Below are 11,611 nucleotides of genomic sequence, written 5' to 3' on the forward strand. Positions count from 1 at the left end.
TTTTCCGAGGTCGAGCAGGCGCAGCTCACAGAGCAGGCTGTCTACCCCGCTGCGGCGACCTACCTGACCCAGCTGCGCTCCCCGCGCTGGCTCGCGTACCCCGTCCGCGCCACCGGCTCCAACAAGCTTTGGGAGGTGACGGTGCCCGTCGACGCATTGCCGAAGGGGACAGAGCTCGACGCGCGCGGGAACGTGCTCTACGTGCCTACCGCGACCAATGCGGACCGGTCCGCGTGCGGCGTCGGCGGCGGGGTCGGGGGCGGAGGCCTCGAGGGCGACGATGCGATGCTGGGCATGCTCGGCGGCGACTTTGTGCGCCAGCTTGGGGGCGGGGGCGACGGGCTCGGCGAGAGCGAGAAGCGGAAGAAGAAGCTGCACAAGGCGCTGCGACAAATCGAGGAGCTCAAGGCGAAGAAGGCGCAGGGCTTGGCGCTCGAGAAGACGCAGGCAGTAGTAGTAGCAGCAGCAGCAGCAGCAGCACCACCACCAGCAGCACCAGCAGCAGCAGCAGTAGGGCTTGGCGCTCGAGAAGACGCAGGCGAGCGCCCTTCTGAGCCCGCTCGGCGCCGCAACCGGGGGGAGGGGGGGGGGGGGTTACGGGGGAGGGCTTCGGGGAGGGCTAGGGCGGCGCCACGCGCCCCTCGCTGCCACACACACGCCCTCGCTGCCCCGCAGCCCCCCCCCACCCGGACGGGGCAGTGCTTCGGCGGTCACCGGACGCTCTCTCTCGGCCGACACAGGAGTCCAAGATCGAGCGCGAGGAGGAGCTGCTCGAGCAGCTGGCCGCACTCGAGGCGGAGGCGCAGGGGGGGTCGCCGCAGGAGGAGGCCGCCGGCCTCGCGCCGCCCGGCATGCTCGCCCAGGACCCGCTCGGCTTGCCTCCGATGCCGGCGACGGGCATGCCCGCCGACGGCCTCCTCCATGCCGGAGGCATGCCGCCGATGCCGTCCGACATGGTGGCGGGTCTGTGAGCTGGCGGCGGAGAGCTGGCGGCGGAGAGGCGCGCGTGGGAGAGCGCCGCACTCCGACTCGCGCGGCGGGAACGCAAAAGGGGAGGGAGGGGGAGGAGAGGGGCACGCGCGGGCCACGCGCACACTATCGAGCGAGGGAGCGAGACACACCGCCGCGGTGGCAATTAAAAGTATGAGAAACTACGCTATATTTAAGCACAGACTACTCAAGGACAAGGTTCGAAAGCTCCCCCCTGAGGAGCTGAGCCCTCGCTGTGGCCTGCGTGAGATGGTCTCTGCACTCACTTCACACTTGAAACTCACTCATTCACGATTCAGCCGGTCCGACCTCCGACTGCCCGTCGTCGGAGCTCTGCGAAAATAGCCTCTCCAGGGCCCGCCTCGACTCATCTACACTCGGGTCCTCCTCGCCCAGCGCCGCACCCTCCTCGCTCGCACCCGGGGACCACGCAAACGTTCCTACGTTTGCCTCGGGTGGCAGCACAACCTGCCCGCTGCGGACGAGGCCGAGGGAGAAGCCTCCCTCGTCGCAAAATTCGAGGAGCGTCGAAGTGTCCATCGCCACCCGCGTCGCCTCCGGGAAGTCCTGCGCCGCGAGCAGTGTTGCATACCGCTCGGCACCCTCCTCGTCCTCAAAGCAGAGAACTAGCTCGGAGCTGCCGCTGCTGCGGCTGTAGATGCCCTCGTTATCGCTGCGCGGGTTGAATATGAGCGCCCACACACGACGCACGCTCTCCACCTCTGCACGATCGGTCGTGATTGCCGGCCCGCGCTCGGGAAGCTCAGGCAGCTCGCCGCAGGCGCGAATCGCCGCCCGCGTATCGCCGCAGGCGCGAATCGCTGCAGGCTGACAGAGGCCAGTACGGGAGATGGCGATGGCGAGAGGGAGTGCAAGGAGCATACTACAGGTGAGGGCCAGTGAGGGCGAGCCCATCGCTGTCACAGCTGTCAGCCGCTGCTTGGTGTCTGCGCGGACCCTGGGACGCCGGACCGCGGAGCGCTCGCTTGATAAGCTGTGGTCCGCTGTTTTCACGGTGCTCAGCACGCCCCTCGGTTAAGCTGCGGTGCAAAACTCTGTTTACCACCTTCAAGCACACCCCCAAGACTCCCCAAAACCGCCCAGGATGAGCTCCTGAGGTGCCAGTCCGCCCGAGATATCTCTTAAGTGTGAGACGCAGTTGTTTTGTTTAAACTCTTAAGTGGCGGCCAGAAGATCCGCCCTGGGATCTTCGGCGCAGGGCGCCGTCACCGGCCCCATGAGCCCCCTACGAGGCCATTCAGTGCTCATGTGGCACGACCTGAGCAGGCCTAGCAATGCCTCGGGCCGAGCGGCGCCCAGAATTGTTGGTGCTGGCCAGCAACGTGGCCGGCGAGTGCCGTCGTTGCATTGGTGGCGACCACCGCTGAAGCGGTCAGCAGGTGGGAAGGCATCGCTCTCTTTGTGAGGGTATTGTACGTATTCATTGTCTGGTCAATACTTCTGCCTGGGTGGCACCTGTGTGCCCAACATGGCGACCCGTGGCCTCCCTCGTGAGTCCACCTCGCGCTGATCATTCTCGTCGCTAGCTCAAGCCGAAAAAGTGGTCCACCGACACCAGGAGGAGTACAACCATCATGGCCGCAGCCTCAGACTGACCGGGTTAGGTCATCTTACCGGCTTGGTGGCCCAGAAGCGCGACATTTGCTGCCCGCAGAGCGCTAGCAGCCCACTAGCCGGCACGTCTGTGCGTCGTGCGGGGCTGAACTTCAGGCACTCTGCACGCGGCTTGTCGTCTAGAATAGCTCAACCCCGGCCAGTGAGTGATGGATCTGATCATAATCAATCCCTACTGTGCTGGGGGGCTCTCAGATCAGCCGTTCAGAGCTCTGACATTGGTTCCCGGCAGAAGATCCTCCAGAGGATCTTCTGCCGTCAGCCGAAAACCCGTTTTCAAACGAGACACAATGACCCAACAATGGCCCCCACGGCCCGCCCGGACATGCAGCCGACCCGGCTAGGCCAGCTGGGCCATCGGGGCGGCCACCAGCGGCCGTAGGACCGCGCTGCGGTGCCGAAAGGGGCTGGAAGATCCGCCCTGGGATCTTCGCCACCTAAGAGATGACCGGTTGAAGTTGGGGTTCCACGGTCAGGATAGAGGTGTCGAACTGGATGGGGGTCAGCCGGGGAGGCTGTTGTGGCGCACCGGACCGCCCCCCAGCACCGTGGCCCACCCAACTGTATCCATGGGAGTCACAAACGGTGCTGCACTCGCGGCTGCAAGCACTCACGACACTCAAACCCACCACCTGCCTCCTACCCTGTACGAGGAGCCATTTCACCCGTGCAACATCTGCACAGGTGTACCGCCGACGCTCCAGCGCCCGGCCCCTACTAGAGTAGTCTTGTGGGACCCACAAACGACCAATACATCCACTCGGGGCTGCAGCATGTGTCCGGGGGGGCATCCCCGTGAAGCAGCCAGCAGGTGCCGGACATGGCGTTGGCCGTCTTGGACCGAGATCAGGGCGCAACTGCCTGTCTCATGGGGCTGAAGGACCGTCATGGGGTCGGCTTTGATGCTGCCAATCAGTCGGGTCGATAGGTGGCGCCCCAGCGAGATGCGTTGCGGGTGCTCGGCGTCGCCTGCTTGAGTGGCCTAAACGCACTCGCGGGAGCCAGAGAGCAAAGGTGTGCGCGAATTGAGGCTTCTGAGCAAGCCCAGGCAAGCCACAGGACCGGCCATGTGCGTGGGTAGTCGAGCGGTGGCCGGAGGCAGCCTCCAGGAGTGGCTCTCAGTTCGACACCTCGGTCTCGACCACGCCCAGACTGGGAGCGGACCACAGCTTATTTCTTGTACTCGAGTATCGTAGTTGGCCCCGCCCTCGACGAGCGCGTCAGAGTACTCACGCCGGACAAAAAGCGGGGACACAGCGGGGGGGGCAATGCGGGGTGGTACGGCTGCGGGGGGCCGCAGGCGGGGGATCAGAGTCCGCTCCCTTTAAGAATTAAACTCTCTGATCGCACACAGGTCGCAACGAGAAGAAAGCTCCTTTAGGCATTCGTGGCATCCTATGGCGTATGGGTCTTCCAGAGTATCGACCTCTGGCGAGTCAGCCAGCCCCACTTTGAGGGCGCCATGAAGTACAGCGATCGCCACCTCGCTGGCCTCTCCGCAAGGCCTCCCGACCGCGTCGAACTCATGGGACATGGCGCGGGGGCTCTCTCGGCTACGGGACCGGCCCCAGCTTCGGCTGAGGGCTGACAAGCTGCCGAGCCCAAATCACTGTGCGAGTCGTGATTTCTTCTCTGGGCCGGCGCGGGGGCCCCAGAGGGTGTCCATGCGGGGGGGAGATGGGGTCCCATGGCCCGCCGCAGGCGCCGATTTTTTTGGATTGTTTTTCTTTTTTGGAGTTTTTTACTTGTTTTCATGGGAATTCGGCGTACTTGCGGCCATGCTATCACGCCTTGCGACAGCCTGTCGGCGCAGCTGACCGTGCCATGATGCACAATTGATCACCTGCATAGCTCGCGGCCTTAGTATCAAGCATTCAGTGACGACCTGATCGTACGGCCAGTAGGAAGGTGTCCTTCCATCGTGTGCACGCTTCTGGCGCAATGCGCGTCACCTCGGATTGGCTGCTGGCACTCTCGAGGCTATGCCTACACAGCCTCGCGCGCATGGGCAGTCAAGAGGGACCACGCACCTTCTCAGGACAGCGCCGGTGCCTCTCTCTTGGACCGGCAAACGTGGTGGTATCGTGTCACCAATGTGGGACCAGTGCGGCATCGCGCCATCGACAGCTCTGAACTGGCCAGCACAGGTCGCACATTGTGGCAGCAGTCAGCAGTGCATGGCTGATAGCTAGAGCAGCAGCGTCAGGGTCGCAGGGTCGGATCGTGTCAAGCCTCTCGCCCGGCCGGCCGCGTGCAGACGTCGGCCTGTCTGCTGTCTGGAGTGATCTGTCGGCGGTCAGTACGACCGATCAGGTCGGAGATTTCTGATGGTTGGAGGGTCTATCTGTATGTACTCCTCGAGATCTTTCCAAATCTGCCCTCTACTTAACCGTACTTAATCGGGAAGTTGGTGCTAGTGGAGACTAGTGGAGCCGGGGCCCCGTTTTCGCACTGCGGCGCGGCGCACGGTGCCTCCGGGGGGCCCCGCGCCGGCCCAGAGGATTTCTTGTTGGTTTTCTAAAAATCTCTCTCTCAGGTCGGCAGGTCGCGGCTCAAAAGACGAAGAATTTTACAATAAATAAATAAATAAAAAACGGACACCTCTCTACTGTGAGATGGGTGTAAAAAGGAACAGGCCAAGAATTTTACAACGAAGAAACCCGTCGCTCATATTACTTCCAGCCGCCGGTCCGCGTACCCGAAGCGCGCCTTGTGGTCATCGAAGAGCCGCGTCAGTGCCTCGACGTACAGCGCGTGGTACGCCGTCACCTGCTCGGCGGTCGGCTCGGCGATGCGCGGCAGTTGCAGCGGCGCGCCGACGACGGTGTGGACGGCGACGTCGGCACGCGGGAGGAGCGGGCACCACCACGCTCCGTAGAAGAGGGGCACCACGAAGCCGCACCTGCGCGCGCACTCATGGCTGTAAAGACGGCGCCGGGGTGTGAAGAGCCGCATGGCGACGGCCGAACCTGCGCAGCAGCCACATGCGCAGCCTTTTCCCGGCGCCGACGGAGCGGTAGAGGTCGCACTCGCCAAAGGTGTACGCGAGAAGGAGGAGGTAGCCTACTACTCGCCGCTAAGTCCTGGCGCCGTGCGGGGGCGCGCGACATGGAGCGCCGAAGCGGTGGCATGGGGCGTGGAAGTGGGCCGTGGCGCTCGCTCGCCGGCAAGGCGAAGCGGCACCTGTGTCCCGACCCCGCTAGTTTGGCAGATTTCGCTTCTAGTCCGCTCGTCGCCGTGCTGCAGCGCGTACTTGATGAAGCCCTTCCTCCTCTTGAGGTAGACGCGCTCGCGACCAAACTCGAACAGGGCGACCTCCTCCATCCCGCCCGGCAGGATGCCAAAGTCGGAGCGCTGCCGGAACAAGCCAAACATGCCCTGCGCGCCGTCCGCAGGGGAGGCACCGACGAGGTCACCCGCTGCGGCGCGTCGCGTGAGAGGCCTCGGGAGCGGTGGGCGGCGGTGCGGCGGCGGCGCGGCGGCGGCGCGGGGGCGAGGGCGGGCGGCGGTGGCAGGGCTCGATGCGCCTCCTTGGTGGCGGGCGTGCAGCAGCCGAAGAGGAGCATCATCGGCCGCACGAGCGGCAGCCGAAAGAGGAGCGGCGCCTGGAGGAGGGTTCCGAGAGGGTTCCGAGAGGGCTCCGAGAGGGCCCGGGGACTCTTCCAGGCACGAGGGGCGGCAGGGAAGAGGAGCGGCGCCTGGACGCCAGAGATGCGCGCGAGGCGCTCGTCGGAGAGGAGCGAGGTCACCTCGGCCGGCAGGTACAGGTCCGGCCGCTTGGCCTACACCGCAGGGCCGGACGTGTGCGCCGCCTCACTGCCAACCGTTCCGCGCCGCCGTGCCGTCGAAGAATCGCCTTGAATCGGACGGCGCCGTTGAGCGTGAAGCCGAAGCCGACGGACGTGCCATGGGGGTGCATGCACCTGCGGAAGGAGGAGGTGTGATGGCCTCCGCACAGAGAGAGAGGGGTCGGCGGCCAGCGCGAGGCTCGTAACACCACATGCTGCCGTCGTCGGCTTGCATCACGTCCATCACGCGCCTGGAGGAAGGTTGAGAGACGGTTCCGAGAAGATTCCGAGGTGAGTCCAGCGTTACAAGGCCACACGCGCCGCTCGACCCAAAAGGAAACGCCGTGGCGCAGGAAGCCGGCCGCTTGGAGGTAGAGCCGAGCCGCCAGCGCGCTCTCGCGCACAGGCAGCAGGGCGGAGGCAAGAATTACGGCGGCCAGCGCCGCGGCGAGGTGCAGCCTCCCGGACCAAAGGGCGTGAAGAAGCGCGAGAGGAAGGGACGGGCCGACGAGGAGGATCGAGAGCACGCAGATGATTGCGATAGCGCCACGGACCCGGCTTGAGCCACGAAGCGTGTGACCGATGAGGTCCGTGCTGCCCCCAACCACGGCCGCCGAACGCGCCGCTGGAGAGAGAGAGCTGCTGGTGCCAGCCGGAAGCTCGTCGATCTCTATCGTGCGCAGCCGGCGCACTGGACGCGATACGGGAGGCATATCAGCTCAGCTTGGCTAGCGGACGAAGGGGTCGAGCGCCGAGGGGTGCGTGTATGTGGGTCACACTACTCTGCAAGGGGCCCCTCCCTCCTCTCGCCCGCCTTCATAGCGCGAGAGGGTCTCGAAGAAGAGGAGGTAGTTGAATTGAGAAATGCGCTCCTCTTGCGAGACAAACAAATCGGCCACGAGGCCTGGGCGGCCGCCGCGCTCGGCGGCGGCCGCGCCTGACATGCGTGGTGAGGGGGGAGGTGCTGCTCCCTACCCTAATTTTTCACCGATAGGTTGGTCGGGGCACCGTTCCGCCCCGGAGGGCGCGAGGGCGGATCCTTCGCGAGGTTTGGCAGCCCCAGACCCTAGACGCTAAGAGTTTCTTTGGTAGCCCCTCTGGCGGCTTGGCGCCCGACTCTCGAGTACTAGATACGGCGAGCGACGGGTGGTCACCAGAATCGCCCGCCGGCGTCTTCTTATATGCATCGTCGCACCATCTGCACTTCGAGCAGGGCGCTCGAGTACACGGTCAGCCACCTCGTAATGCACAATCCGCCAGCAATGCGCGCTCCGGCGATGCCCAGCGGTGCCACACTTCTGTGCTCCAATGCACCGAGCATCCCGCCCTGGTACTTCCGTGCGCTCTATCGAGAGGTGGGTCGGGCTCACGAATGGACGGACTGGTTGCGCCGCTCGGACGCGGAGCTCGAGTCTTTTGTCACTGCTCCGGGCACGATCCTGACTACGCTCCTGCTCGATGGCGCCCCGCGTGGCTTTTATATGCTGCGATGCGAGCAGGCGAGTGCCGAGCTTCTCTATTTTGGATTGACGCCCGATGCCCTTGGGCGGCAGCTGGGCGGCCCGCTCCTCCGGCATGCCGTGCAAGCCGCGTGGGAGGAGCCGAGGCTGCAAGCGCTGCACGTGAACACAAACACGCTCGATCATCCGAACGCGCTTCCTCTCTACAAGAGCGTGGGATTCAAGGTGGAGCGGGTGGAAAGGTGCTGGCGTGACCCGCAGAGCGAGTCTGAAAAGTAAGCAGCGAGTGACACTCGGGGCATGCCGCATATCTCCGATCCGGTGGATCGTCGCCCGGCGCTCCCGCTTCCCCCTATCCCGGGGATGGCATCCGCGCGAGAGGCCGCCGCGAGTGGCGGTCTGGCGGATAGACATAGCGAGCCGGTGCGTGCTGTGTCAGCTGATGGGGAAAAAGAAACGAGGAAAGAAGCGCGGGGTTCGAGAGACGCACTCGCAATCAAACCCTCGACTCAACAGCACGCGCAAGACGCCCGGATGGCGCGCAAGAGGTCCGGCACTCCGGTGTACCTGTCGACCGCCCCGCCCCAGCTGACATTGTGCCCGTCGTCGACGCAGGCCTGCACCACGAGCGCGTACCGCACCGCGCCGCCCTCGCCGCGCCCGCCCTCGAGCTCCGCCTCCACCGTCGCCGCAGGGTCGAGCCCGAGCAGCAGCCGCGAGAGCTCCTCGAGCTTGCCGCGCGCGAGGCGCTCGTCCTCGGCGGCGGCGGCGGCGCGCCGCGCGCGGAGCTGCTCGAGCGCCTCGCCTCGCCGCTCGAGCAGGCCGGCCCACGCCTCGTAGTCCCGCGCCGGCCACCCCGCGGCAGCGGGCAGAGGCGTGCCGTCGCCGAGCGCTCCGCCGGGCTGCGGGCAGGGAGGCGCAGCGTCGGCGCGGTCGAGCTCGAGCTCGATTGCGCCCGACTCGGCCTCGTACGCGCACCGCGCCAGCTGCTCGACGTGGCCACGAGGCAGCAGCACCCGGACCGGGCAGGCGCGCCGCAAGTCGAGAGCGAGCACCGCCCGGCGGGCTGCCCGCGCGTCCTCGGCCCAGAGCAGGACGATGCGTGGGCTGCTGCCGCCGTCGGCCGCGTCGTCGCTGCGGCAGGGAGAGCGCCACGCGACCCAGCGCGGCTCTGAAGCACAGCGAGAGCTCTCGGAGAGCTGCATCGCGGCGTGCTCGGCGAGCCACTCGCCCTGCAGCAGCCCGCGCTCGGCTAGGAGGCTGCTCAGGCGGTCCAGCTTGCGCTCGTGGAGGAAGCGGCGCAGCCGAGGCGAGGAGGTGGCTACGTGCACCTTCGACATGGCGCCAAGAGCGATAGCGTGGCGAGACCGCCTAAGGGCTGCTACGAGGGCGTCCGTTCACGTCCGTTCACAGCCTTGTTTTGAGAAGAAAATACTTCGAAGGAGCTGGATCGAGGTGCACGCTGCAGGAGCAGTGTCGTCCCCCCTCTCCCCGACGGCGGTGGCGGTGTGACCGATCGAGCTACAAGAGGAACTTGTTCAGCAGGATCCGGAGTGGCCAGATGCACTACCTCACTGGGCCTGAGACCATCCACGACGCATCCATTATCGTCTCGGATTTGAGAGAGAGAGAGAGAGATTTTTGAAGACCAACAAGAAATCACGACTATCACAGACACAGTGATTTGGGCTCGGCAGCTTGTTAGCCCTCAGCCGAAGCTGGGGCCGGTCCCGGGTGGGGAAGGTCTCTCCGCATATGCAGGCGTAATCCAGCTCACCAGGAAGCCTCCGAACCCCGGCCCACCCATCGGCTACGGGGCCTTCCAGCCCCGCCACCGCGTCCGTATAGTGATCCCCGAGGACGGTTCCGGCCCTTCCGAGCGTACACTGGCCACCGTTGACGCACGGGCAGACGGTCGGCGCCCTCGGGCAGTCTATCTCGAGGCTGGTCGCCCCCTCCCCCTCCCCGAGTGTCTGTAGGTGTCTCGCCACCGCAAACGCCGCCGCCGATAGGAGGGTAGAGACAGCGTCTTCCGTCCGCGGCGCCGGGGCCTCCGTCGTTCTCCTCGTCACCCTCTCCCGGCCCATCGCTGCTCCGGCGCCGCGAGCCTGCTCGTGGGGTCGCTCTCGCGCCACGGACATGGTCGCCTCGAGTATCTCATCGACCGACGTCCCCGCCCATTTCCGCAACCGCGCCCCAACCGCCCGTCGCTTACGGGGTTGCATCGTCGCGAGCTGTCGAGCCACCCGAATGGTCTTCCGCACTACAAACTCGAGGGGGTCCCGCCATTCTTCCGGGGGCATCGAGATGTCGACCTCTCTCCCATCGACACACACCTCCCTCGCTCCGGGCCCCCCCTTCGCCGGGATAGCCATCACACCGTTCTCAAGGTCCAGGCAGGTGGTCCAGCCGCTGGCGCTTCGGGTGACAAGCCGGTCAACCCTCCCCGGGCGGCCTGGTTGCAGGTCCTGCTCTCCGCGGCATGTCACGCCACAGAAGCCCGCCCCCCATCCCGGCTCGTTGTGCGGGGTGTCTCGACCCACGTATTGGATGTGGGCCCTGGTCAGGCCCGAGCCCGGGCGTGGGGTCGCCCACACCAGTACCCAGTCCGCCTTGAAGCCGCCCTTATCGTCGAGGAAATAGACCCAGACCGGTCCGCCTATCTTTTCGGGTGCCGCCACGTTCAGCTCGTCGAGGTCCGTGGCCCGCATCGACGCCAAGTCCTTGGTTCTCGATTCCGGCGAGCCTCTCCGGTCCGTCGAGGTCGTCGGCCTGTGGTGCCTCCTCCCGCGCATATGCCATCAGTTTGTCGAGCGTCGCGTGTCGGTCGTGCTCAGCCGCGAAGTTGCGCACGATTCGCCATCCCACCCCGTCTTCCACCCAGCAGGTAGGATCTGTTGCACCCCTCGGAGACGCCGTGTCCATGGTAATCGGGAGGGCCTCTGCGGGCTGCGGGGGGCTCGGTGGCGGCGAGGCGGCCTCTGCCGGCGGGCCTCCCCGCGCCGGCGAGTCGGCCATAAAGACGGCGCCTGTCGGAGAGCCCACCAGCACCGGCAGGCCGACATTCTCGTACTTGTTGGAGCCTGGTTGCTCAGCGTCCGCCGGGATGACAGCTGCGCCCCCCGTTCCTCTCCAGCGCAGGCGCGCCAGCCGCTCCGTACCTGCCTTGATGAGCCAGCTCAGCAGGGTCAGCAGCAGTACCGCCGCCCCCACCCATCCCCATGCAGCCGAAGAGGGCGGGCGCGGTTCCTCTCCGTTGGTACCTTCGGCCGACACTCCTCGTACCAGGCCTAGCCAGCATGCGGCTCTGCCCGCCGCCAGGCCGTGCGATGTCCCGCCTGTGGCTGCCCACAGCATGGGCGCCCAGCCCCACCACGGTACTGCTTCTGTCCACCGTGAGGTCCACAGGAAGGGCGACAGTGGGTGGAGCTGAGATGGTAGCGCTGGCGGGGGCGGTTGCGGAAATGGCAGCGGAGACGAGGGCGGCGACGGCAGCAGCGGCGGTGGAGAGGGAGGCGGAAACAAGGGTGGAGGGCTCGGTATCGGGGTCGATGGCGATGGCGGCGACGGTGGCGGTGGGGGAGGAGGCGGGGGCAAGGGTGGGGGGGTTGGCAACAGTGGCGAAGGAGGAGGCGGGGATGGCGGTGGCGGTGAGGGCGGCGGTGGCGAGGGTGGCGTCTGTAGGGCCGGCGGCGGCGAGGGAGGGGGCGGAGATGGCAGCGGCGGTGGGTGCGGTGG

The 11,611-nt window shown here is 66.1% G+C and overlaps 5 protein-coding genes across 5 annotated transcripts in view; 2 read left to right on the forward strand and 3 right to left on the reverse strand.

Moving 5' to 3' along the window:
• EMIHUDRAFT_226503 (hypothetical protein) overlaps positions 1-971 on the forward strand; it is a gene marked incomplete at both ends in the record, with an annotated part of 2,511 nt that extends 1,540 nt beyond the window's left edge. Inside the window, 2 exons of the mRNA XM_005788817.1 lie at positions 19-312; positions 741-971. Of these exons, the coding sequence (XP_005788874.1) occupies positions 19-312; positions 741-971 (525 nt within the window). The remainder of the gene's footprint in view (positions 1-18; positions 313-740) is intronic.
• Positions 972-1,147: 176 nt separating this feature from the next.
• EMIHUDRAFT_362527 (hypothetical protein) lies at positions 1,148-1,899 on the reverse strand. Its single transcript, XM_005788818.1, has one exon. The coding sequence runs from the start codon at positions 1,870-1,872 to the stop codon at positions 1,279-1,281; it is 594 nt and encodes a 197-aa protein (XP_005788875.1). The 5' UTR covers positions 1,873-1,899; the 3' UTR covers positions 1,148-1,278.
• Positions 1,900-5,010: 3,111 nt separating this feature from the next.
• On the reverse strand, positions 5,011-7,126 carry EMIHUDRAFT_226507 (hypothetical protein; the record flags this gene model as incomplete). Its single annotated transcript, XM_005788819.1, has 9 exons — positions 5,011-5,038; positions 5,324-5,527; positions 5,595-5,701; positions 5,809-6,003; positions 6,204-6,230; positions 6,375-6,407; positions 6,443-6,548; positions 6,623-6,664; positions 6,729-7,126. The coding sequence occupies 9 exons, from the start codon at positions 7,124-7,126 to the stop codon at positions 5,011-5,013; spliced, it is 1,140 nt and encodes a 379-aa protein (XP_005788876.1).
• A 229-nt stretch (positions 7,127-7,355) lies between these two features.
• EMIHUDRAFT_226508 (hypothetical protein) lies at positions 7,356-8,152 on the forward strand (the record flags this gene model as incomplete). The annotated part of the gene is made up of 3 exons (XM_005788820.1): positions 7,356-7,362; positions 7,437-7,461; positions 7,627-8,152. The coding sequence occupies 3 exons, from the start codon at positions 7,356-7,358 to the stop codon at positions 8,150-8,152; spliced, it is 558 nt and encodes a 185-aa protein (XP_005788877.1).
• A 230-nt stretch (positions 8,153-8,382) lies between these two features.
• EMIHUDRAFT_226509 (hypothetical protein) lies at positions 8,383-9,213 on the reverse strand (the record flags this gene model as incomplete). The annotated part of the gene is made up of 2 exons (XM_005788821.1): positions 8,383-8,604; positions 8,869-9,213. 2 exons carry the CDS (start codon positions 9,211-9,213, stop codon positions 8,383-8,385), a joined length of 567 nt encoding a protein of 188 aa, XP_005788878.1.
• Between the last annotated feature and the right edge of the window lie 2,398 nt (positions 9,214-11,611).

The sequence above is a fragment of the Emiliania huxleyi genome, assembly GCF_000372725.1.
Source record: "Emiliania huxleyi CCMP1516 chromosome Unknown EMIHUscaffold_132, whole genome shotgun sequence".
In the NCBI taxonomy this organism is placed as follows: domain Eukaryota; phylum Haptophyta; order Isochrysidales; family Noelaerhabdaceae; genus Emiliania; species Emiliania huxleyi.